Source organism: Elaeis guineensis, chromosome 7 (genome assembly GCF_000442705.2).
Source record: "Elaeis guineensis isolate ETL-2024a chromosome 7, EG11, whole genome shotgun sequence".
NCBI classification, from domain to species: Eukaryota; Viridiplantae; Streptophyta; class Magnoliopsida; order Arecales; family Arecaceae; genus Elaeis; species Elaeis guineensis.
In genome coordinates this window covers 11,188,198-11,215,773 of record NC_025999.2, presented here as the reverse complement: position 1 = coordinate 11,215,773, position 27,576 = coordinate 11,188,198, and the positions used below count along the sequence as shown (strand labels likewise).

At 39.2% G+C, this 27,576-nt stretch overlaps 1 protein-coding gene across 2 annotated transcripts in view; it reads right to left on the bottom strand.

Moving 5' to 3' along the window:
* The window catches only part of LOC105049124 (ferredoxin-dependent glutamate synthase, chloroplastic), a 73,663-nt gene extending 49,869 nt beyond the window's left edge, over nt 1–23,794 (bottom strand). Inside the window, exons 1-6 of one of the 2 annotated variants that reach the window (XM_010928684.4) lie at nt 23,391–23,794; nt 15,694–16,006; nt 14,808–15,250; nt 14,531–14,662; nt 1,714–1,812; nt 1,416–1,486 (exon numbers count right to left, since the gene is read on the bottom strand). In XM_010928684.4, coding sequence (XP_010926986.1) covers nt 1,416–1,486; nt 1,714–1,812; nt 14,531–14,662; nt 14,808–15,250; nt 15,694–16,006; nt 23,391–23,696 — 1,364 coding nt within the window. In that variant the 5' untranslated portion in view covers nt 23,697–23,794. Of the gene's footprint in view, nt 1–1,415; nt 1,487–1,713; nt 1,844–14,530; nt 14,663–14,807; nt 15,251–15,693; nt 16,007–23,390 lie in introns of those variants that run through there. The other variant, XM_073260200.1, reaches the window with a different exon arrangement.
* Between the last annotated feature and the right edge of the window lie 3,782 nt (nt 23,795–27,576).

The following is a 27,576-nucleotide window of genomic DNA, read 5'->3' as shown; positions in this document are numbered from 1 at the left end:
TTCCCTTTCTCTTCTTATTTCTCTTTCCTCTCTTCCTTCTATCCTTCCTTCCATTCTTTTCTTCTCCCCTTCTTTCTTTTCTTTTTCTTCTTCTTTCCTTTCCCTTTTGCCTTTTTTTCATATTTCCTTACTTTCTTTCTTCCCTTTTTCCATCTTCTTTTCCCACATGGATCGGTTTTGGAGTCCCAACCCCATCACAGTACCGTTTTCTCACAGGAATGAGACAGTATGACTGGGACACCTCTTGTCCCACTAAGACTTAAAATCTTGGGTCATAGCATATTTATGTGCCTGAAATCATTAAAATACTTAAGGACCATAGAGCACATTTAAACCATTTTAACAACCTTGCCCTCTAGGGCAGTCCTAATTTACAACTCTAGTTCGTACACAAACATATAGGGTATGGAGGGAGTGGGTGGGTAGATGGAGACCATCTTATAAATACATCATACCTTTCACCAATCTCATCATAATACCCAATATATCCATGCAGCTGAGAAGATGATGCCTCCTATCTTATTTTGTTATCATGTCCTCTCATTATTTATTTTAGATTCTCAATTACATCACAATTGCAAAAAAAAAAAAAAAAAAAAGTAATTATTTTCCTCATTTTTATCATCTTGCTAATAAAGAGATTGATGATAGGGTTTTCCACTTAATTATATGTCACTGCCCAACTCTATCCTTCATGTTTATTGCAACTAATAGTCTAATCCTATAGCGAAAGGGATACATGCATGAGCAAGTGAAGCTGCAAAAGGCATAAATCATACTCTTACTAGCATTCGGTCACTAATTCTCACTTGAATACTCAAGAAAAAAGTATAGTTGCATGATCCTAAATAAGCTTTTGGCCAAAGTAGATTCACATAAAAAAAAGAAAGTTTTGTTTTCCTTAAAACAAACTTGAATGCATATGACAACAGTATGAAGGGGTACCATAGTAATTTTCTCTGGGAAAACTCTCTGAAGGGAAACACTATTAACATGACAAGCAGAAATGTATTGCAACATGGACACCAAGAAGCAAACAAAACATAACAACTGACAATTAGAAGAACAAAGTTAAGGATGTCTAAGGGAACAGAAGCACATGCACAGTTGCAAAAGCTGTGATTCTGTCTTGTTATTTACAACAACCACGACAGTAGCATAACCAGAATATCACCTAGGGCAGCCACTCCCTCTTACACCCACTTGTTCTTGATTATCTTAATTATTGGGGCACAAACAGAGCTAACACACGAGTGAGGGATAGAACAAGAAAATCTGCTTATAACTAGTATAAAATTATATTATGAAAATCTTAATATAAACCTATAAACTTCAACTAGTGACTAAAACGACATGCAAACTTACAACTGATATAACATATACCATGGATCTCTAAGATATAAAATGCAAAATACCTGAACAAAAGCAAGGCAGGTCCATCCCAAGCTTCCATTTGTCCTTTATAATAGTCATAAAAATCAACAACCTAACATTGCAAAAGAGCACAGACTAACACATGCTATGGAAGTTTAAGCAGGCAAAAAAAACATGTCAGCATGTAAATTCTGTTGAGATAAAGCTAAAGAAGGAAACAATAAAGAAACATATAAACATCTCGCTGAATAAAAAAGAAAGAAAAAAATATATAACCAACCTTGTATCCAAGCACATTAAATGAAACATGAGCCCATAGATCATTTAAGCGAATGTTACCTCTGGATAGTTTATCATCAATGTTGGATGATTCTTATATGCCTCGGGTACAAGAATCATCAGAGCTTCTGCTGGGCTTCTACCACTTCTTATCAACAACTGGTCACAAAGAGACAAGGATAATATATCCCTAGCCCATCAAAGACACGAAATTACAAACTCTAACTCATTGAATGCTAAAACAGAGTACAAATCTATTTAACAGATTCTGATTCTACAAATAAGCAGTTTCGACATTCCATGTAAATTTGAACACTTACGTGAAAGACAGCTGTAGTTCCTCATGTTCACACCTTTGTCCAGCTAAGTTGTTTAAGATCAGATAATGAGTATCTCTATCTTAAAATATCCATTCAGACAAAGGAATATCCTTGTTCCTATGTCTATAATCAATGACTGATCCTACTAAATGATGATCTACTAGTAGCCTGTGACTCTTGTTTGATGATCCCTCATCTCCTAGAGGAGTGAAATACAAAACATTCTTCCTTGTTCCACTTCTAAGGTCAAGTTTCACACAATGTCCCATGCTGGCTTAAGGTTAGTTAGCATTACTACCAATGTATTTACTACTCTTCTTTATTGTGATGGAAAAATAGCAGTTTAGTTTGTGAAAAATATGATATTTTCATGAACAAATAAGCATATTTAAATTCATTATTTCTTCAATTGATTCTATTATCTTAGACCTGTATTACTTCCTTATATCTGATCTACCAAGTTTTGCTAATAACACAAGTTGCACTTCAATAATCAGGCAGACTGACATCATAAATTCAACAATGAGTGGGTCCGAATGTGAGATGGGAGGGGTGGTGGGCAAGAGATACTTGTCTCATAATACAGTATTACACCACTACTCATGTGGGCTATTTGCTTCCTTCAATAATTATTGACTCTATCGCATTCTTTTCCAACACTAGCTACTCAAATTCAGCTAGCATAACCAAAGTTGTTTGTGCTTTTTCTACATCTATAACACTCACTTAAGTTAAAAAACAAAAAACAAAAAAAATGTCAGATTAATTGAACTGAAAACCTAGGGGAAGCATTTTCTGGATCTCAAGAACTGAACATCTAAGAATTATTTGAGACATAACTAACACCAGAAAGGAAAAAAAATAGCTATACTAATTTCAGAAATAGTTTTGATTTGGAACTGATGTTAAATATCATAGATAAAAATTATAACTGCATGAAGCTTCAATTTGGGTGCTGCTCTTAATCCGAAGACTTACTGAGGAAAAAGATAATTGTATTTCCTAATCATTTACAATGGCATAATAGCTGTATAAATACATAGGGGATGACCATATTTAGAGGATCAAATCCTAAAGAATAAGGGTTGACTATATTTAGAGGATCAAATTCTAATCCTAAAGAATAAGGGATGACCATATTTAGAGGATCAAATCACAACAAATAAGGAAACAAAAGAACAACCAATTAACCAATAGATCAAACCTGAATTAGCACTATTCTGAGTAAGTTGAGAGATTTTAGGGATTCTAACACTCCCCCTCAAGCTGGTGAATAAATATCTTCCATTCCCAGCTTGCTTGTGAGTTCCTGAAATCTTGCTGTAGGTAGTCCTTTTTGTTAAAACATCAGCTAATTGACAATCTGATGGCATATAATGGGTGCTAATCAAGCCACTATCCAGCTTCTCTTTTATGAAATGTCTGTCTATCTCAATGTGCTTAGTCCTGTCATGTTGAACAGGATTATGTGTAATATCTATAGCAGACTTGTTGTCATAATACAACTTCATAGTTCTTTTTCTCCTAATTCTGAGATCATCCAGAATTATTTTTAGCCATAAAAGTTCACACACTCCATGAGCCATAAATCTAAATTCAGCTTCTGCACTGGATCTCGCAACCACATTCTATTTCTTGCTTCCACGTAACCAAATTTCCTCTAAGGAAGGTGCAATAGCTAGATGTTGATCTCCTGTCTATTTGGGATCCTGCATAATCTGCATCTGTGTAGGCTTCTGGAGTCAATCTTTTTTCCTTTTTAAATAAAATTTTCTTTCCTAGTGTTGCTTTGAGGTAATGGAGAATTCTATGAACTGCTTGTAAATATTCCTTCTTTGGATTATACAGGAATTGACTTACCACGTTTACTGAGTATGCAATGCCTAGCTGTGTGTGAGAAAGGTAGATCAATCTTCCAATAAGTCTTTGGTATCTTCCTTTGTCCACTACGTTGCCTTCTTCCATCCTTCCTATTCTGTGGTTTGGATCAATAGGTGTGCTTGATGCTTTGCTGCCGAGAATTTATGTCTCTTTGAGTAGATCTAGCACATATTTCTTTTGAGAGATAAAAATGCCCTTTTTAAGTATACTACTTCAATGCCTAGGACGTACTTGAGTTTTTCTAGTTTCTTGATTTCAAATTCTCGAGATAGATGTTTCCTCAGGGACTCCTTTTCAGCTTCATCATTCCCTATCACAATGATATCATCTATATAGACCAATAGAGCAGTGAGTTCTCCTTTAATTGAGTGCTTGATAAACAATGTATGATCCCCTTGACTCTATTTATATCCCATTCTCAACATGGCCTTTGTAAATCTCCCAAACCATGCCCTGGGTGATTGTTTTAAGCCATAAAGTATCTTTTTTAAATGACGTACCTTATTGGCCCCAAAACTCCCATCAAATTCGGGTGGAGGTTCCATGAAGACCTCCTCCTCTAAGTCCCCATGTAAGAATGCATTCTTGACATAAAACTGCTGTAAACATCAATTAAACATAGCAACAATAGATAATACAATTCGCACGGTATTCATCTCCGCTACAGGTGCAAAAATTTTTTGATAGTCCACTCCATAAGTTTGAGTATATCCTTTCATAACCAATCTCGTCTTGTACCTCTCAAAAGACCCATCAGCCTTATATTTTAATGTATAAACCCATTTACATCCCATCAGTTATTTTCCTTTAGAGAGAATGATAATCTTCCAAGTTTTATTCCTCTCTAGTGTATTCATGTCCTCTTTCATGGTTTGTATCCAATTCTTATTTTTTAATGCCTCTTGCATGATTTTGGGAATGTCAATTGAGTTTATAGTGGTGAGGAAACTTTTATGCTATGGGGATAATCTATGGAAGGAAACAAATTGTGAAATTGGGTGATGGGTACAATTTTTGGTTCCTTTTCTCAAGGGTATTGGTAAGTCCAAATCTTGGGGTGTAGGCTCTATAGGACTCAATAGTAGCACAAAAAAGAGGAATTTTATTATCTGGATCCAGATCTAGATCCAGCTCAGATTCATGAATGTCTCAGTTCTGGATTGAACATCTTTCTTCTTGAGTATGTTAGTAGTTTCGCTGGTTATTTGGAGCTCGACTGCTGCTGCTGTTCCTCTTATAATTCCAATGGAGGTACTAACAGAAGAGGAGAGGAAGAGATCTGCAAGGGAGGAGAGGCCAATGGAGGCAAGGAAGAAGCAGAGATAAGAGGTTCTGAATTATCAAAAAGGGTACCCCATTCCATATCTACATTAGTCTTCTTCCCCTGATGATAGGAATGGGAAGGTTGGAAAATTGATTCATTTTCTTGAAAAGAGACATTTATGGAAACGAAGACTTATCGGATAAAGGATAGATAACATTTGTATCTTTTTTGTGTGTTTGAGTAGCCTATAAACATGCATTTGAGAGCTTTAAGGTCAAGCTTACTCCTGTGTTGTTGGTGAATATGGACAAAAGAGACATAACCAAACACTCTAAGTGGTAGAGTGTTGGAATAATGAAAATCTGGGTAGCAGTCAAATAGGAGCTGTGTAGAACTCTTGTAATCAAGAAATCGTGAAGGCACTCGATTTATTAAATAGGCTGCTGTTAGAGTATCCTCCTCCCAAAATTTTTTAGGAGCATTAGACTAAAATAAAAGGGCTCAAGTGACATTAAGTGCCTATTTTTTCGTTTAGCCATTCTATTTTGTTGGGGTGTGTCAACACAAGAAGACTCATAGATAATACCTTCATTTTGCAAAAAGATGGATAGAGTTAGGTTGAAATAATCCCTAGCATTATCCAATCGAATCCTTTTAATAGGAACCCCAAATTGTACCTTTATCATTTTGTAGAAAATGGAAAAGATGTGACTAACTTCATACTTCTCTTTCATGAGGAACAACTAAGTTGTTTTCGCGCAGTCATCAATAAATGAAACAAACCACCTAGCACCAATGATATTAGGGATTTTAGACGGTCCCCAAATATCAATATGTACCAAGGAAAAGGATGGGATGACTTTGTATTACTCAACGATGATGTTTTGCAATTGCACAAGTATCACAATGAAAACTATCAAGAGGAATATTCTTAAAGAGTAAAGGAGACATTGTCTTTAGTAATTGAAATGGTGGATGTCCAAGACGAAGGTGATGAGCCAAATTTCAGATTTATTGGATAAGGTGGAAGGTTTAGAGAGGATATTTTTGGAGGAGCACGAGAAAGTCAACCAAGCCCCTTTATCCATAGAACCACTCAGACCTTCAAGAAGATAGAGGCTATTCCTTTCCTTAGCAAATCCAATCATCTTCCCCGAACCCTGATCCTGAAACACACAATGAGTGGGAAAGAATATCACTTGGTAATTTAAGTCTTTTGTAAGCTGATGAATAGAAATGAGATTGGTGGACAGCTTGAGAATATGAAGGATATTTTGTAGAAAAAAAGAAAGTATTAATTTGATGGTTCTCTATCCTACAATAGTTATTGAAGTGCCATCAGCAACAGTAATTATCTTATTGCCTGACCTTGGCTTATAGGTATCGAATCTGATGGAAATATTGATCATATGATCAGTAACTTCTAAATCAATGACCCAGGAGCCGAATTTGTTCATTGGGTTGGCATTAAAATTTTCAGAAATGAGACACTTACCAGATTGAGCCAATGAACATGAGCTAAAGGAATTAGAGAGGGAGTTGAGTAAACCTCGCAATTTTTTAATCTTATCTTTGCTGAAATCTCGGATTTCTTCTTCTTTCAAGGCTAGTTTATTCGGTGAAGGTCCTCTCCTTATTTGTGAAATTGGCTTGTCCCCTTTGCTGACCCTTAAATCCATCATTGTAACTAAGAACTTAGGTTTTTCCATAAAGTTTCAAGCAATTCTCCTTCATGTGGCGTGGCTTTTTACAATAGGTACGCCAAAGATTATCTCGGATGGATTGTTTTGAAGAGGAGCTATCATTTGACTGGTCACTATGGCCTTGGCCAAGAGAAGTCAGCTTGCCTCCTCCATCCAGAGTCTTTGTAGAGATCATTGCTGAATTTTCGATGGACTGAGTTTCTAACATAACAAACCGTCGATTTTCTTCGGCACGAATAAGGCAGAAAACTTCATTCAATAGAGGCAACCAATCCTCCCCAAGAATTTGTACACGGAGTGGATCAAATTTCACATTCAGTCCTGCAAGAAATTGAAAAATACGAGCCTTTTCCACGAAATTGACATGGACCTTAGCATCTTCACTGCAGCGCATCTTCAAATCTTGGTAGTGATCCAGCTCAAGCCAAAATCCATCATGAGATTGTAATATTCTATAACAGAGAGTTATCTTGCTTGGTGGCCAAGATTTTGGTCTTGATTTCATAAATAACAGTAGCATCTTGCATTTTGGAGTATGTTTGGCAAACAGTGTCCCAAATATCCCGAGCAATAAGCAAAAACATTAGATTCTTACTGATATCCGATTGCTTGGAATTCCAAAGCCATGACATAATCATGGAGTCCTCGTCCCATGCTGGAAACTTGGGATCGATAGAATTTGGTCCTATTTCAGTCAAGTGATAAATTTTGTCATGTCCCTTGAGAAATGTCTTGACGATTTGTGGCTACTGGAAGTAGTTTTTTCCATCCAGCCGGTAGAAGAAAGTCATGCTTTGGAGTTCCCCACTCGGAGTAGTGGGGTTACCGAAAGCCGGTCCAGTAGAATTACTGGCCGCAGTTTCAGAGGCTGGAATAGTAGCTTCTGACATGGTTCAACGACAAAGGAGAATGGGACGAGCGATAGACAATAATAGCAATAAAGACCGGAGAGAAATAGGATCGAAGGCAATGAAGGCCTTAAAAAAAATCAAAAGGTATCCAAGGAACCTTACTCTGATATCATGAGGAAAAAGATAATTATATTTTCTTATCATTTACAATGACATAATAGCTATATAAATATACAGAAGATGACCATATTTAGAGGATGAAATCCCAATCCCAAAGAATAAGGGATGACCATAGTTAAAGGATCAAATCCCAACAAATAAGGAAACAAAATAACAACCAATTAACAAATAGATCAAACCTGAATTAGCACTATTTTGGGTAAGTAAGTTGAGAGATTTTAGAGATTCTAACACTTACTACCACTCAAACTACAAGTTTCAAATGCTTTTGAGTTTTCTAGTGCTTGGCTACTAGCTACTAAAGTCATGGATCAATTTAAATAAACTTCCAACTCCGCTACACTGCAAATTCCTTCATAACCTTGCCTTATTTTATACCAAATAAAATTGTTCTACTAAAGAGAAACTGATCAATTATTAAATAAAGTCTCGTGATATATGCTACACAAAATATGGCGGACATACATATGACAAACCAAAGATAAATTCTAGTCTCATATTTGGATGATAACTGAAAAGCTGAATTAAAACTTAATAACTTCCAAGAAAATAGATTAGAGTGACCTTCCCTCCTTAACATAAAGTTTTGATCTGTACATTACAGTGAGTTGTTATTCATCTTATAGAAGGTAATATCTTTATTGAGGATAATTTCTGATTCTTGCTTTTCATTGTTCTCCAATAGGAGTATATATAGATTACAAGGTCTAGCTATTGTAGCAATTACAAGAAGAAAGAATATCTCGATTACATACTAAGTAAAGAGAAACCAAATGTAGAATAGCTAAACAAGGAGAAAGACCAAATAGGAGTGCCAGCCAAATATGAATATGTGTTGACTTGCTAAACATAGAAAAGAGCCAAATAAGAGTGCAAGCCAAAATAGAATGTTGGGTTGGAATGAGTGTGTGCTGATACACCCCCTCAAGATGAAGAATCGGGAGCACGAATCTTCAGCTTGTCCCTTAGGAACCTAAAATGGGAGGTACCCAAGGGCTTGGTAAGAATATCGGCAAGCTGATCTTGGGTGGAGATGAACTAAACAGATAGTTGATGTCTTGCAACACGTTCACAAACGAAATGAAAATCAATTTCGACATACTTCGTGCGAGCATGGAAAACACCATGGAAAACATCAATTTCGACAGATAAGTGGCCCCAATATTGTCACACCATAGAATCGGGGGACCATGTAAGGGATGGCCAAGTTCCTGAAATAATGACTCAAGCCAGATAAGTTCAGCTGATGCATCTGCTAAGGCTTTATATTCAGACTTCGTGGACGAGCGAGCAACTGTTTTCTGTTTACGAGATGCCCAAGAAATGAGGTTGGGGCCGAGAAAGATTGCATAGCCTCCAGTGGAACGCCTATCAGTCCCACTACCCGCCTCTGCATCCGAGAAAGCTTGGAGAGAGCGAGAGGTGGATCGGCGAATGTGTAACCCATGATCAGCTGTAGCTTGAAGATACCGTAAGATGCTTTTGACCATAATCCAGTGATCAGTATTAGGAGACTGCATAAACTGACATACTTTATTCACTGCAAAGGAAATATCTGGACGTATCAATGTAACATACTGAAGAGCCCCAACAATGGAGCGATACTGTGTGGGGTCCGGATGGGGAGCACCCCCTGAATCAGAATCCTTTGTCATGGCCATTGGGGTCTGAACAGGTTTACAATCAACCATGCCTGCTTTTAAAAGAAGATCTTTAATGTAGCGGTTTTGAGATAATAATAATCCAGTAGAGTTCCGAACAACCTCAATTCCTAAGAAAAAATGGAGATCACCAAGATCCTTAATAGAAAATTTCTTAGCAAGCTGTTGAAGGAGAAGAGAGATCTGACTGGAGTCATTACTGGTTACCAAAATATCATCAACATAGATGAGCATATAGAGGACATGAGACCTCATCCTTAAAATAAATAATGAAGGATCAGTTTTGCTGGCAACAAACCCTAGTCGGAGAAGAAACTGGGAGAGATGGTGAAACCAGGCATGGGGTGCTTGTTTTAACCCATATAAAGATTTGTGGAGATGACAGACATAATCTGGATGGTCGCGGTCCTCAAACCCTGACGGTTGGGACATGTAGACTTCTTCTGTTAGGTTGCCATGTAAAAAGGCATTATGAACATCTAATTGCCGGATGGACCAACCTTGAGAGATTGCAATACTTAGAATAGACCGAATGGTGGTAGGTTTGATAATCGGACTGAATGTCTCGTTGTAGTCGAGGCCAAGTTACTGATGGAACCCTTTAGCAACTAGACGCGCTTTGTAACGCTCGAGAGACCCATCAGCTTTTCTCTTGATCCTGTACACCCATTTACACCCGACCAAATTCTTTTGATGAGATGAACGTGGAACAAGAGACCACGTACCATTGCGAATTAAGGCATTAAATTCTTCAGTCATTGCAGCACGCCACTCAGAGTGTTTAGAGGCTTGAGTAAAGCAAGTAGGTTCTATGGTGAGGATAGTGGTGGTGAGGGCGGATGGCTGGTTGGAACGGGGTCGAAGTACCATGGAATGTGTACGGGTGGGTTGGGCAGGTGGGTCAGGGGAGGTTTTGTCTTACTGGGAGCTAGTTGTAAGGGAAGGCGTAGGAAGGGAAGGTTTTGCTGATGAAGAATTGCAATAGAGGTCAGTAAGTAATCTGGTCCGAACAGATGCAGAGTCGTTAATGCTAAAAGGGCTTGGAGTGGGATCGGTCATAGAAGAAGGTGTTGAGGCAGACCGAGAAAAGGGAGATGCAGCCGATGATGAGTTGGACAGACGATGCAAAGGAGAATGTGGAATCGATGGAGGAACGGATGGTAGTGGGGTGGCCTCTTGTAGAGGTTGAAGTAATGTAACGCCCCAAGATGGGAAAGAGGGAGATGATGGTGGTGGACAAGTTAATGAAGACTGAGATTGAAAAGAAAAGGTAGATTCGTCGAAGCGAACGTGCCTAGCGATATATGTACGATTTGTTTTTAAATGGAGACATCGATAGGCACTATGAGAGGGACTATAGCCGAGAAACACACACGGTTGAGACCGATACTCCATTTTATGCCGAGTGTAAGGACGAAGAAGAGGATAGCAAAGACACCCAAAAATTCGTAGGAAGGCATAGGATGGTGGTTTGTTGTGAATGAGTTCGAAGGGGGATACATCACTAGAGACTTTAGATGTCATCCTATTAATGAGAAAAACAGCCGTTTCAAAGGCATAGTGCCAGTATGACATGGGCACGGATCCATGAGCAAGAAGAGATAGGTCGGTTTCCGTAATATGACGGTGACGACGTTCGACAGCCCCTTGTTGCTCGTGGGTGTGAGGAGCAGCAACACGATGGGTAATGCCAATTTTACAAAAAAATTGAGGAAGAGAGCGAAATTCTCCTCCCCAGTCAGTTTGGATTGATTTAATAGTACGAGAGAAATGCCGTTCAACCTAGGCTTGAAATTGTAAGAAAGTAGAGAATACATCAGATTTGCGCATTAATGGATAAAACCAAATATATTTACTTTGATCATCAACAAAAATTATGTAGTAGCGGTGTCCTAACAAAGATGGAGTAGGGGAAGGACCCCAAACATCACTATAAATAAGATCTAATGAAAACTGACTGCAACGATGGGACAGAGGTAAATGCAACTTACTAGACTTGCCTAATTGACATGAGGGACAAAGAGGATGAAGATGTGCAGACTTGCAGGGTAGATTATTGGTCTTCACCATGGAGCGAAGCAAGCGATAATAGGGATGGCCCAAACGATTGTGCCAGCCATCAAGAGTGGTGCTCTCGGCTACGTGAACAGATGCAGACAACGGAGAAGGGCTGGAATGGAGAGTGTATAATCCTCCTTTACTCGGACCGGATAACACTATGGTCTTGGTAGTTCAATCCTTCACAAGAAAATGAGGGGTGAAATTCAAAAAAGACATTGTTGTCTTTTGCAAACTGTTGTACGGAAAGTAAATTTTTAGAAATAGAAGGAACGTGTAAGATGTTAGATAACTGAAAAGAAAGAGAAGAGTAGGAGAGGAAAAAGAACCATGACCAATATGTGATATATGTAATCCCTTACCATTGCCTACATGCACCTGATCAGGACCAGTGTACTCATCATAGGAAGACATAGAATGAATGTCAGGAGTGATATGGTGAGATGCTCCTGTATCTGGGTACCAAGTGAGGGCAGTGAAGGGGTGAGGGGTAGGGAGAAGTGGTGGATTAGGGTGACGTTGAGATGGATTTGGATTTGGATATGGTGAATATGAGAAATTGGCATTGGGTTGTGGAGAGAAAAAGTATGGATATAGTTGCTAAGGGCGATAGAAGCAGGTGGCATTAGAGTGGTTGTTACGATTGCAAAACGAACACCATTGAGAACCACGGCCACCAGGTGGACCAAAACGACCACGACCTCGACCAAACTTGCCACATCCTCCACGACCTCGAGTAAAGCCACGGCCAATAGAGGGCCTAGGGTCATTAGAAGAATGGACGAACCGTTGAGCAGTATTGACGGTAGGATTGGTAGAAGTGGCATCAGCAACAGTTAATTTTCTAAATGCCCGCATGCTTTCATGGCTAAGTAACAGCCCATGAAGTTCAGTGTATGTCGGAGGGGTGTGTCGGTTGAGAATGCCAAGGACCGCATCTTGTAGATCATCACATAGAGCACACAATACATGAAGATTAAATTCGGTTGGCTTGAGGGCATTACCAGAGGCAGCAAGTTCATCAGCAACAGCTTTGGCACGTCGGAGCAGAGAGGTGACGGTCTCATCTGGTTTTTGACGTAGATTCTGCAACTCTAGATGCAGAGACATGAGCCTGGTAGGAGATGCGGAACCAAAGGCTTCATGAAGAGTGGTCCAGCACTCAAAACTAGTCTCTTTGTCAAGAAGAAGAGGAACCAAATCTTCAGATAATGAAGCAACAAGAAGGCTTACGAGTTGGGCATCTTGTTGTTGCCAAGCAGTAGCGGCAATCGGATCGGTGGGCTGTGGATGAGAGCCATCAAGGAACCCAAACAGGCCTTGACCCTTTAAGAAGGGAGTAATTTGCTTTCTCCAGATCAAAAAATTGGATGCATTTAATTTGATAGATAAAAAATGCTGTGCCGATGGAAAGGTGAGAGGGGTCGTTGTGTTGGGTGGAGGAGGAGAAGAGGGATTGGAGGAGGTGGAGATAGATGAACTGGTGGCCATGAGAGAGCACAGAAGGAGGAAGAAGAAGAGATGCTCGTTGGAGCTTCAAGACTCTGATACCATATAGAAGGTAATATCTTTATTGAGGATAATTTCTGATTCTTGCTTTTCATTGTTCTCCAATAGGAGTATATATAGATTACAAGGTTTAGCTATTGTAGCAATTACAAGAAGAAGGAATATCTCGATTACATACTAAGTAAAGAGAAACCAAATGTAGAATAGCTAAACAAGGAGAAAGACCAAATAGGAGTGCCAGCCAAATATGAATATGTGTTGACTTGCTAAACATAGAAAAGAGCCAAATAAGAGTGCAAGCCAAAATAGAATGTTGGGTTGGAATAAGTGTGTGCTGATACATCTTGAGACAGTACATATAAAACCAAATATTTCCGAAAGCATGCCTTTGTAATGTTCCCACTTCATAATTCTTTTCTTTTTTAATGTTATATTTTTGACTAAAGTGGTCAACATGTAGTATGTCTTTTTTACAGTAATAACAGAATATTTGTCCCAGGAGGTAGCCCATTTATAAGACAATCATATTTTTGGTTTCAACAGATGATTTTCTTGGTTAGCTTGATAGAAACAACTTAACCAAGACTACAAAGTCAAGTCACCTACACCATGTCCATTTCCTAAAAAGAAAAGAAAAAAAAAACACCATGTCCATAGAATTGCTTGTTTTCAGATGTCAATGCATACCAGCATGGTAAGACAAAGCATGATACGTTACGCATGAAGAATACAAGTGTGCTTATGCCTAAAGCCTCAGTCCCACTTAACTGCACTTTTAAAAATGAAATTCTCCAGATGCAAATAAGGAGAATCCAAATATCTCCCATATGGATAGAAGTCCATTTTCCTAACTGGACCACTTGATCCTAATATTTGTGCTTGCGCCTAAAGACTAAGGCGCACTTGACTGCACTTTTAAAAATGAAGTTCTCCAGATGCAAATAAGTTGAATCCTAATATCTCCATATATTGATGGAAATCCACTTTCCTAACTGGAATATCCCTGGATGTTACCAGTATGTATGCCCCTAAACCCTGGTGAAGGCAGGACTCAAACCTAGGTCTTAGGTATAACACCAAAGACTTTACCAGCAAGGCAAACTGGCACCTTCATGTCAGGTTATCTTGTTGATTACATTATCAAGTACAGAACTTGGCCGGGTTTAGTAGCTAAAGACCAGGTTCAGGCCCTATAACTAATTTGGCCCTTCAATTATTCAAATCTTTTCCTTTCTTAATTATGCTTTCACATTATGAGATTTAGTTAGTACTAATACTATTAAACCTTCAGAGTGCAGACAAATAAGTTATAAGTTAAAATAATGGAAATTTAGAGAGAGAGAGAGAGAGAGAGAGAGAGTGCATGTGTGTGTGTGTGTGTGTGTGTGTTAGATCGCTACAAATGGAAGTTTGAAAGTGACAAGGGATCTAAAGAGTGGTGAACACATACTTCTGCTGCACTATCAAGATTTGCTGAATCCGATGCCTTTGGGTTGCCATATGGGCGAATTTCATTTTCACGACCACGCCAAACAGGGGACTTAAGTGTAGCTTCTCGAGATTGCATCCAGTTCAGGTTGCCCTACAAGCAAACTGCTATCAGAAATATTCCTATGAATAACATAACTTGTTGTAATAAAAAATGGCATTTACTTTGAATTTAGAAATTGTACTTAAAAATTTTCAGAGTGTTAAATTTCCAACACGATCAAGATAAAAATGTAAACCTGTATTGTATTGATCTCTCCATTATGACCAAGTAGCCTCATTGGTTGTGCAAGAGGCCATCTAGGACTGGTATTTGTGCTGTATCTTCGATGGTAGATGGCAAAAGATGATCTGTAAATTTCATTCTGGAGGTCCAAATAAAATTGCCCCAAAACCGCTGCGCGAAGCATTCCCTTGTATACAATTGTTTGATTTGACAAAGAACAGATGTAGAGCTCATCTTTCCATTGTTCAGATTTTACTGCTTGCTCAATCAGCTTTCTGCAAATATATAGTTCTCTTTCAATGTCATCAATGTTCTCCTCTTTTGAAACTTTAACGAACACTTGTTGAATGTTAGGCATTGTTTCTTTTGCATAGTAACCAACTACTGATGTATTTACCGGAACCGGTCTCCATCCAAGCACCTCCAGACCTTCTTCTGAAAATGTCTTCATGACAACTGTAGAAATATATATTGATACCTTCAATATATGCAAAAATATTGAGGAAACCTGAACTTTAAGCTGGAGAAAACAAAGATTATAATTGCCATACATATGGAAGAAGACAAACAGATAAAATTAGGATACCAATGGAAGTCTAATCCCAGAGGGGGGTCACAAAAGCAGGTAACACCCTCCAAGTGAAAATAATTGGAATCATGTGACAGATGACAAATTGATTTTCCAGAAAATGGTAGCCATGGTTATAGCATATACTGCATGTGACATTTCACCACAAAAACATTTGATTCAGAAAATTTCTTCATGTTGTGGGGGGGGGAAGCACTGGAAGTATACAAGAAACAGATATCACTAGAGTTGCAAAGCATGGAAAATAAAGAAATCTAGAAACTTAAGAAGATACATTCAAAGAAAATAGAAGTTATTCTTCAGGAATTACCTGATTTTGCTTCTTTCATAAACTTCTCATCTTTGGGAAGAAAAACCATGCCAACACCAGTATTAGACCTGTTCAGTGAAGCAAGACCTTGTTTGCTGGCCCAGTTGTTATACAAATCCCAGGGAACCGAAGTCATTAGTCCAGAACCATCACCAGAGTCGTTGTCTGCACCACAACCTCCACGATGTTCCATGCAGCCAAGAGCTGTAAGAGCATCTTCAATAATATTATGCGAAGATTCATTTTTCAGGTTTGCAATGAACCCAACTCCACAAGCCCCTCTTTCCGATATGATATCACTCAAATTTGCAACCTGATAATTTATCAACTATATGATTCAAGATAGAATAGATAAAAATTCTTTGCTTCAAAATTGACTAATTTACATTAGAATCACTGTGTGAGAGTGATTTTTATTTACTCAGAAAAGGCATATGATACAACAACGGGGTCAAAATTACTGAAATTTCAAACTGACATTTGTCACATGTATAAGCATATTGGTTCAACAAGATTAAATGGAACCAACCAGGGAATAATTGCAAGGCAAGTATCCACTCAGCTATTGCCAGTTTATAGCATGCAGTTAACAATCTATATGGCTGGCAGCCTGGCACACATAAGTTAAAGATTACATCGTTGCTTTTCCATATAACATATATACACACACATATGCACATAATATATAGGTATTTCAAGAAAGCGAAACAAGAAGAAATTAAGATCAAGATCAGGAACAATTATCAGGAACATGGCTTCACAAAAATGAAAATACTGAACCACCAGGAGTCGAATGCACAATTTGTGGGCACTCATTCAATAGGAAATTTTCATCCTTGCAGATTTGGCAGGACTTATATCAGAACAGAATTATAAATAAATGTGCCTCATAGTTCATATCATTGTTATGAAAGCCGGGCCAACAACCCACCCAGCCAAAAGCTGGATCATCATGTCATTGGCCCAAAGACCAGGTTATAATTAAAAATATAAAAAGTTTTAAAAAATAGAAATTAGATGTGCTATAAAAGCATATAACTATTGATAAACTTTTGACTTTAAATATTATTCTTTAAATCACATTGATTTACATTCTACACTATGCTTTACTTGCGGCATAAATAGAAAAAAAATATCGTTATTCATCTATTTTCCAAAAGAATGTAAAAAACAGCTATGTATAACATCAAAAAATTTGTAGAATTTATTAATTTTGTTGACTTTTAATAGTAAGGTTTTAGAAATATATTTTGGGACCAGCAATGTAGCATCTACATTGATAATAAGCATTGTATACATTATTATACTAAATGGATTTAGTATAATCCACCTCATTAATATTTTTCCCTTAATTTTGTACCAATTAATAAATATTTTTTTCTTTTTTTTATGGAAATAATTGATTTTTAAAATGTTGAGAAAATAGCTCCTTTTAAATAATGATAATAATTTTTCTAACATAATAAAGTTGTATACATTAAATGTTGTCCGGGTGGTTGAGGGCTTTTTAATCTTACAATTGATTAGTGGTTCAAATCTCCACTTAACCATTATTTCAAATGATAGTTTTTGGAGCTAGGGAAGGACCTAGTTCACCCAGTTCGATCTAGTTCTCACCAAGTCATATGCATTTTCAGTCCTATCAACAAATCTGACCAAACAAGGGGCCAGTATACCCATTTTTTGATCTGTCCAGCCAGTCTGATCCAGGTTAATAACTATAGTTCATATAAATGCTTGAGGCATGTTTTCACATACAAGCATGTAAGCGGATGTTGCCAACATGCCATGGGAACCACAAATATTACTTTTGCTAAAGTGGGTCCACTTTGAATATATCCAAGGCCCACATGTTAGGGACGTTCTGTGTGTAGCAAAAGGTAGTCTATCCTACACCTTTCATAAATTTTGAACTTGTCTAATTAAAAATAAATGACATCATATTTTTTGAAAATATCATAAGCTAGCATGACCTCAATTGCCATTAGAGGTGCAGATACTAAAGCCGACATAAGGGCAAGCCTTGGTACAGCGGTAAGTTTGCTCTATTGTGACCTAGGTGTCATGGGTCTGAAATATGGAAACAATCTTTCCACATATAAAGGTAAGACTGAGTACATTTGTCCCTTCTTAGACCCAATGGCAGGAACTCATACATTGGGATGCTTATTTTTAGACATTGAAACTAGTATACCTTGATACTCCACAGTAATATTAGTAGTATCTTCTTATGACGCCTTATTATTCAAGACAACACTCAACATATATAAAACATGCATCTGTGGCTTCACAAATGAATCCCTATATAATACAAATTGAAACTATCATAACTGGACTTTCATATATGTCTAATGATACATTGCTTTTTCACATCGTATTAGTGTCATAGATTTAGCATGTGACCATAAAGTGTGTTTGAAAGCACATGCTTGCCACCAAGCATGAAATATTATCCAGCAAAGGCGATCACCTATTGAAATGGAGATAAAAATGATGATTAGGAATTTTAAAACAGTTGCTCTAATGGTAACTATGGTTATTAATGCAGCTTAATGGGGGAAACGGGTTTCTTTAGGGAGTAGTTTGGGACTAATGCTCATGGGACCAGCAGGTGGTCTGATGTAGCACTTAATCATCAGATCACCATCATGATCCATGACTGGCACGCCTTCAATGCAGTGTTGGGGGTCCCAGGTATCATGATCTTGAAGCTCATCAATCACCGATCACGATGGTAATCCAATAGTCCTTGCTGCATCTGACCACCTGCTAGTCCAATAAGCGCCAGACCTAAACCTCCCCCTTGCTTATTTTATTTCTCAAGATTTTGTATGTAAGATTGTTGTTTAAAGTTCATGTAATTCTACTGACAAATCATTCAAGGCAATATAAGTCTTCAACAAATGATTTAAATTTGCTTCTCAAAATAAGGAATAGGGTTTTCAAGCTAGCAAGGAACAGAAACCTTTCAAAATCATATAGCTTGTGCGCTGGATGTGGGCAGCTTATATCTTAAACTCAAAAACACCCTATCTAGAAGTAGTTATGATGTATAAAGAGGTATAATAGACATAGATGAAAATGAGGACATAGAATTTCTAAGCTCCCTCTCTAAAAAAAAAAAATACTCTTACTCAGAGATGCTTTCTGGAAATTTTCTTGACACAACATCCAGAGAAGCAAATACAAGGCTGGGTTTCAGGGATTGGATGAATTGCATACAAATTGCATAGTTGAGATGGGCTTCTGAATCTGGCAGAATATTCACCACAACACCATTCAGCAATTAAAAGGCCTTGCTCTTACTTATGAAGAACCAGAAAGGATTGGTGAATAGAGTAAAATTAACCAGAAGGAACCAAATTCTGAAGCGTAGCATCAGATGGCACTACTAATTACCATATTTTGAGGACAACAGAATTAGATCTCAAAATACACTGGTTGAGAAGGTCGTGCAACAGAATTTGAGCTCTATATTATTTAAGAAAAAAAACCTCTTTTTTAGATGATACAAGTGGTATTTCCATAAAAAAGCAGGATTTGTTTGGTTAGAAATCGAGCATTGTCATTTAAAAACCAACATAGGGCATGCTGTTACAAGTCATAAGGTTCTATGCATAAACTTATATGCAGAGACAAGCATATGATAATTTTTCAATCTCTGTAAACAGGGATTGTGTGTAAATTTGCATGTATGATGCATATACAAATATGAAAATATATGCCCATAACTATCAGATACAGAATGCAGTTGTACCAAAAGTCCAAACCCTTTATACTATGGTTTGAAGTCTCCACCCATAGACATATAGCACCAACTAATACTGCCTAGGTGGGAAGAACTTTCTAATGGCTCTCAGTTATTCTCATGTTTTGTCAAGTGAACACTGGGTGTTTTGAACAATTTACCCCTGTAACTCATTAAACAAGTTTATTCTTTTCCATTTTTAAAAGCCTGAGAACTTAATATGTGCATGGCAGAAAGAGATGCACAGCAATCTAGTATCCTCTTCTTTGTTGTTCTAGAAAGGTCCCCTTTTCATCTTGACATTTTCAGGCAAAATTTTGCTCATAGTACTATATTCTAGGCTGAAAGTTCCTCAAAAGTTTTGGTACTTAGGTTTACTTCATATGATTCTACCAATGTTAACCTTATCAAACTCATAAATATTTTAGCAAACCAGCAAAAGTGTAAACTAACTAAATGAACTGAACAAAAAAAGGTCTAATAGTATTAAATCTCACAGATATATATTTCCGAAATACACATAAAAGAGTTTGTCCACATATCATGAGGATGAAAAATACCCTTAAGAAGAAACCCAGGAAAAAAACATGCAAAAGGCAAAGTACCCACAAGAACCTTCCATGCAAACAAAATCCTTTTGACATCTAACATTCCTCCAAGCCCATCCATGCAGATGTAAGTTGCTTCTCTTGTCGTGGGCATGTTTCCTTCCTCACCATATCTCCAAGCTATATAGCAAGGACTTCACTGTGTTCTTTACTGTTAACTCCAAAGCTTATGTTATTGCATTCATATTTAACATTATCATTCTTGAATCTCGCATATGCAAGTCAGGGTCTTCATTTTGACCGCCTTCATTTTTTGTGTCCTATTTGTTTCTAAACTATATGATCTTGATAACCCCTGCTTAATCATCTCCATGAAGACTTCTCATCTAGTTTTCTCACAATGCAACAATCACTGGATAGCCAAAAAGCACATTATTATTCACTGAAGTTATAATACTATTGGTGCTGCGATTGTAGGAGAGATTTGATGGTGCACCCTCTGCAAATATGCTCTCATATGTCCACCACGCTAGTGTCTAACAAGCTGCAGAATTAAGTAATGGTTATGGGCCTTCATAGCCATCTTTATAGAATTAAGATTTAACACAAGCATTTCAGATCTAGCTACCTGGCTTGAGTGTTAGCTGTTTTAAGTTTTTGGACTTCATGAAAAAATAGATTATATGTACCAGAGACTGGTATTTTCTTCTAAATAGAGACTCGAATTGTTACATAAATTATCCAATAGGCACGTGATGATCTGATCATCGAACATTGTTTTGATCCTTGACTGTCATTTTTGGCCACATACCACAGAATCACACAAGCAATTAGTAGGAAAGCTGATTGATTGTTTTGGATCATTGAGAATTTATTCATGGTAAGAACACTTGCATGGAATAAAGGCCATGTCAATTAAACAACATTGCATGGAATCTTTAATATTAAATTGATAATAGTACCTCCTAATATTTATGGTCATCTTTCCTGCTAACACTCAATAATAGATATTAGTTGTTATTTTTAAAAGTTGCAAACCTTGTTTGGGCGTTACAAAACAACTAAAATTTGAGGCCAATCAAAATTTGATGTGTAATAGTGCAAGGTCGTACCTAAAAAGGCTAGCCAAAAGCTATTAACTAAGTTCCTTGGCCCTGTATAGAGATCTCCCCAACATACAACCCATGTGAGACTAAATACTTGCCCATACGGGTCCTCATACTCCCTCCATTTAAGCTTTGGCATCCTTTTGCCAAGCTAAGTGTCCTATCAGCATCACAAATATTATGATTAGCTCGTGGTCAGCTTTAAAAGGAACCATGCTATAGTGTTCCCTAGTCCCACATGGGCCATAAGTCTAGTCCACTCTGATGTCACTTATGATGACCTAGGATCTCACACAAAAAGGCTAATCAAAAATTATTATTCCAATTTCCTGATGCACAACCCATGTCAAACTAAACACATACCCATAGAGATCCTCACATAATGAACTTGACAACACTCAAAGGTTTATAGCAAGGTTTATAACCAAAATGTTGCACTATAATTTACTTGATAAGTTGATGAAATAGCCATCTAGCTGAACTGATTGCATGGCCCTATTTTCTAGCTCATAGACCTGCTACAATAAAATATAGATTAGAGAAGTCCCGTTCTTAAGCCCTACTGGACTTGCTTGATCTTTCTATAAAGCCAAACTAACCTGTTACTTTCTACGAGCATTAAAAAAGGAACACCAAATCCCAAGGACAATATTTCTTAAAAATTCTGAATATATATTATAGAATGTAAAGAAAGACTATAATGTTTGCTGACAAAACAACATGCATTCATGATTCAAGGCATGTTTGGTGCAGTTTGCTTCAGTCACAAGTGATGAACCCAAGTCATGTTTCAATTGTTGTGCCATAAGACAAGCCTCATTCAGATTTGCTCCAGATATTATGTGGTGATTGCTACAAAGTAATGTGACAGTTTTTTTGGTTTTCACTGCATGATGTACCATGATGTGGCACAATTCCATGGATGGCTGATTGATTCTGAAAGGATCAGTCCACCACCAAAAAGATAGAATTAAACCCCTGAGCAGTCTTAGCACAACCTAGGACAAAGTTCATTCTGAAGTTCACCTATAGAGTACAAAGGGCTAAAATTGGGATCTGGAGGCGTGTGTTCAATATGATTTCAGACCGATTGCTCTAGGCCCTGCTCATCATTTAGCCAATAATAACTCTAAAGCACCATCACAGGAGTTTTATCATGATTTAGGTAATGACCAATGTCCCCACAATGCAATTTTTGTGATAATTATTTCCCCCTAACAGAAGAACCGGAGAAGCGTGAGTTAAATCTCCATCAGCATATAACTTCAACAAATACAGAAAAAAGACAGGATCATCCTAGAGAACTCTGTAAAGATAAGTAGCATGTCTTCATCTATTCAAACAGCACAAACTTGTTTGCATCCAAATAAACATCATATTTAGGTGTAAACAACCCTATTATGGTCTCCTAAATTATAAATCACTGAGATGATGAACTGCAAAATCATGTCCTTCACTTGGTGTGATTGACAGCCAGTTTTCTAATTACTAAAATATTAAATTGCACCATGATCTGCTATAAATAATTCTCCAAAAAAAAAGACTATTTTCAATCACTTAAATACTAAATTCAAGGTTGTAACTACAAAATCATCATCCATCTAGCTCACTTTCTCCCTGCAGAATGCCACTGAACACATCCAACACCAAGAATTGCACTAGTCCCTACATGAACTCTGTCATGAATAACTTCTCTTTTTCCTATATTACTTGCAGCCCTAGCATAAGCTGAGATGCATTGTTTCATGCTGCAAGGTATAGCAAGTGGAGGACTTTTTGTCAACTACATGTACATTACCCAAACTCCACTTATATCTAACTATCGGCAAATCTCCAACTGCAGTAAAATATACTTACTGCAGCTCAACCTGCAGTAACAATCTCTATAGCCAAACAAAATCTTGCCCCGCTTGCAAGAAGTGTACCTAATTCAAATCATCAGGTCTCGGTAAAACCATTACCAGAAACGCCATAAATCTAAAAAGCCAACCCACCCTGATTACACCACAGATGCAACGTAGCAGACAAAAGAAATCGACATGGAACAGTTCCGGCAACCAAACAGACAAATCCGGTAGCATCATTTACAATTAAAATTAACCAAAAATGACAACTCCAGGACCCATGTACAAAGAAAGTAAATTTCCATCACTTAACTGAAGAAAAAAAAACTTTCGCTTCTGAAACCGTCCAGCCAAATGATCATACAGGCTTTTGAAACACATATTGAATCAAAAAGTCCAATATTTGAATGCAAATAAATCAACAATATGAACAAAACCGAAAAAAGAGTACCTTGGACTGCTGATCATCGTCCTGCTGTCCCCGCTGCCGCGAAGAGACGTTTGACGAAACCTTGAGGGCGGCGCCGGACACGTCGAAGTCGAGCAGGGCCCTCACGGAAGACGAAGACCAGCTCCTCCGACCGAGTCCTCCTCTGAGGGCGCCGCCACCCCTGGTCCTCGACCTTCGCGACTTGAAAGCAAGGGCGGAGAGATCGCCGGAGAGGAGGGTCCGGTGGGAGGAGACAAAGGCGGGGTTGGAGAGGGAGGAGCGGAGGAGGATCTTGGGGGCGGGAATCGGTTGGGAAAGAGCCGCCATTCCCTGATCGCAGGGCGAGAGGCGAGGATAGCGAGAATAGTAGTCGTCGTAATAATAACAGTATTAATAATTATGGCAAGGAGGTCAAGAATAATGAGGATAGGAAAGGGTAGATCGTGTGGAGGAGGGAATAAGATGAGGATAAATATGAGAGAGAGAGCGCCTGCCTCCGCTCACGTCCACCTCCCTCGAGGAGACGAGAGAGAGAGAGAGAGGAAGAAACGACAGGAAAGAGATAAACTGGCTTCTGGAGACTGGGATCGGATGGCTCACTGGAGTTTGAGGGTGTGATGCACCGCAAGAGAATTTTGACTCTCATCCCGGTACCCCACTTGGCAATCAAATTATTTAAATTTAAAAACAATGGATACGTTGGGGGGGGGGGGGGGGGGGGGGGGGGGGGTCTTTTGGGTTGGTCAATTTAACAATACGCAAAGGTGGAGAAGATTAGTCTTTAATTACAACCATCCATCATTAGACAGGGTTCATAATTGGGCTCTCTAATCACAACCATCGTACAAATCACATATAGTTATATGGGAAATTAGACATCTCCAATTGATATCCAAATTAAAGAAGATTATTGTGACTAACTCCCCATCATCTGTCGCCGATAACGAGCACCTGCAAAACAGCATCCACACAAATCGGATTGGTGTCTTGCGGAGACCCTCCGATACTTAAGTCAGAGAGAGAAGTTGATGAACAGTAGTATTTTGGATATTCAGAGTAGCAGAGCTCTGACCAGAAGTGCCCTTCGTGTAGTTCACTTACCTCCTTTTTATAGATGAGATTATTGTAACCATCGGACGTGGTCCCATATTTTATGATGCTAAATTATCCGGTCATAATCATATAATAGGTCATTAGTTCCCACTAATTACATCGTAGTATGCGGCGGGTAACCATTCGTAACGGTTATGGCGTGTTGAGCAGATCAGCCGATCATACATCAGTAGTAGATGTGGCCGTCGGCTGATAGTTCTGTTGCACCGACAGCCCAAGTTGTTCGATATTTATCAGCATCAGCCAATCTCTAGTCGATAACCGATCATAAGTCGGTGAAACTTGTACAATTGATTGATGAAGAATCGGTACTATCTGTTCAGTCAATGCTCAGTTAGATTCGTATGTTCAATCGGTCGGCTATTGTTAAGTCAGAGTCGGGAGTTGGTTGGCCTGAGTCGGAGGGCGGTCGGTTTATCCCAACAATTGCCCCCCACTCCCATATCCAATGGTAGGTTGGCGTGTATACTGCCACATGGCTTGTCACATTGGACAAAGAGAGTTATTGTCTGTCATGTCGAACTTCGATTCTGCAGCCACCCTCTTCGGGATACGGGCGATTAGCTATTTTGTCATCTTTAAACCGCCACATCAACAAAATGATTTGGTGTCAGTTGTCGGTGTCAGACATCATTTTGGGAAGGTGAGCTGGCGCCGGACGGTTTGATTCTGACAAGTAGGTTTTAGCCACGTGTATGAATGTTATTGGGTCGAAGCTGTTCACACAGATGGAGGTGACGTGGTTTGATCTGGAATAGATGCATCGAACCGTCCGATTGATGGTTGGTCCAGATATTGCCACATGTCATCATCGGATGAGTCCTCGGTTTGATCACTTTTATCTCGACAGTTGAGGGATCCTATATATAAAGGGTCGTCTTCAACCAAATTTTTACTTTTCATTTTGTCTTTCCTGGTGTGGAAACTCTGCCGGATGGTCGCCCCAGTATTCCTATCCTTTTCAGGTTCAATTGTCTGCTCTTGAGTTCTCCCCTCCTTTTTGAGTCTCTAGGATTTTCTTCTTTATGGTTAGGGCTTTTTCTCTTTGGGATGTCAGTCGGAGAATCCGACTGACGAGACCCAGTCGGGTCTGGAGGTGGAGACTTCTTCACTTTCAGAGTCGAATGTTGAATAGCTCTGAAAACAGTATCAGCTTTTCATCCCTAGGGCCGATGGTCGAGTGAATAGCCCTCCTTCGGGTCAGGTGGCCTTCTATGTCGAAGATCTTCGAACGGGTCTTCGATTTTTGATTCCGAAGCTCGTCCGAAATATTTTGGATTATTACAGTTTTTGCCCGACTCAGCTGGCACCAAACTCGGTCCGGTTGATTATTAGCTTTGCCTTGTTGTGTCGGATGTTGCCAACCGAACCTCGTCCTTCTCTTTTTCGAGTTTTCTTCATACTTCGACCTCACCTTAAGATTCGAAGGTGGTGGTTCTTCAATCTCCGTAAAGGTCTTTCCTTCATTACCAATCTTCCATCGTCCATTCATGGATGGAAGAATCAGTTTTTCTTTGCTTTTTACACTCTTCTTTGGGATTTTTCTTCCTGTTGGGGCGATCCACAGACCGATCCCAACAACAGTAGTCGAGTGGAGGTCGGTGATCGGAAGGACTTCCACAAGCTGAAGGACATGGCGGTCCCGATGCAGAAGGAGCTTGTGATCGAACAGGCCCTTTATGATGCCAACCTTAGTTCGACCGCCTGTTTAGGTATAGTATAGTCGGTTATTTTTGACTTCACTTATCTTTTGGGTTGTACTGACTCTTGTCGTAATTGCAGCCATGCAGTCGAGGATGCGAGTGTCTGGCATCAAAATTCATTAGCACGCAGTTAGAAAGAGGACAGCGTCTGAGGCTGGATCTTCACGACTGCCGAAGAGGCGTCAGGCTTCGATGCAAGCTCAGGCGGCAACTCCGACCCCAGCTCCAGTTGCTGCTTCGACACCGACTGAGGGGCCCGATGCTCTCCCTGCATCGGCTCCTGAGCCGATTCTGGTGCTGTCAGCTCCGACAGCGCTCCTTACCGCACCGTCCGAAGATAGGGCAGCTAAGGAAACTACCGAAGAACCATCGATAATTCCCTCTACTAAAGAGGTTCAGGTTGAGGCAAGAGAACCCGAACAATCTGCTGCTGCGCTAGTCGCTCCTTCAGTCAGGGCACAGTCGAGTTCAAGCTTCCCCTCACTTTCAAACATGGGACCACCGACAGGGGACCGGAGAAAGGCCCCAATGACTTCGGCAGAAGATGCGGCATCGGAGGGCCGCACAATTTATTTCAACTTTCAAGTGCCAGGTGACGAATCAGCCCGGGCCAATCCGACATTGGCTAGGTGACTATGCTAAGTCACCCTTCTTCCAGCTGATCGAGAGCATCGGAAGAAGCGATCGGTAGCCGAGATGCTCTCATCCTTTTATCCGATGGTGATCGAGGTAATTTTCTTCTTCTTCTTTTCTTCTTTTTTTAACTGACTTGTCTTTTATTTGTAATTGATCTATGACATGATTGACTTGAAAGCTGGCTACTCGAAGTTCGGCGACATTCGCAAGTCATGGATGGACAAGGTGGCAGCTGTCGAAGCTGAGAAAGTGGCTGCACTTGATCAGCTAAAGTCTGCAGCGGAGCAGGAAGCCAAGCCTCAGGAAGAGGTTTCCCATCGGACTAACGACTTAGCATCCTTGGGGGCTGAACTTAATTCGACTCGCGAGGCTATCTTGGCTCTTGAGTCGAAGATCAAGAGCAAAAAGTATTCTATTCACCAACTTTGACAAGAATGAGATGGATGCATCGAGGAACTCGAAGTTGAGCACAGTCATCATCGGGCTAGCCTAGAAAGGATGGCATTGGTCGAAGAGGAGTCGACCTCTGCATGAGCCGATGCTGACTTGGCGAAGGCAGAAGCGAAGTCGTTGAGGGAGGCATTAAGTCGGGCGATCGAGGACTTTCGAGGTTCGAGAGAATACAAAGAGGAGATCCTCAAAAATGGCTTCACTTCATACTATGTCAGGTATGAAGATGGTCGAGATGCGGTCGAAAAATTATATCCGAACCTGAATTTGAGCAGCATCGTTCTTCCTGGATCAGAAGAGGGAGA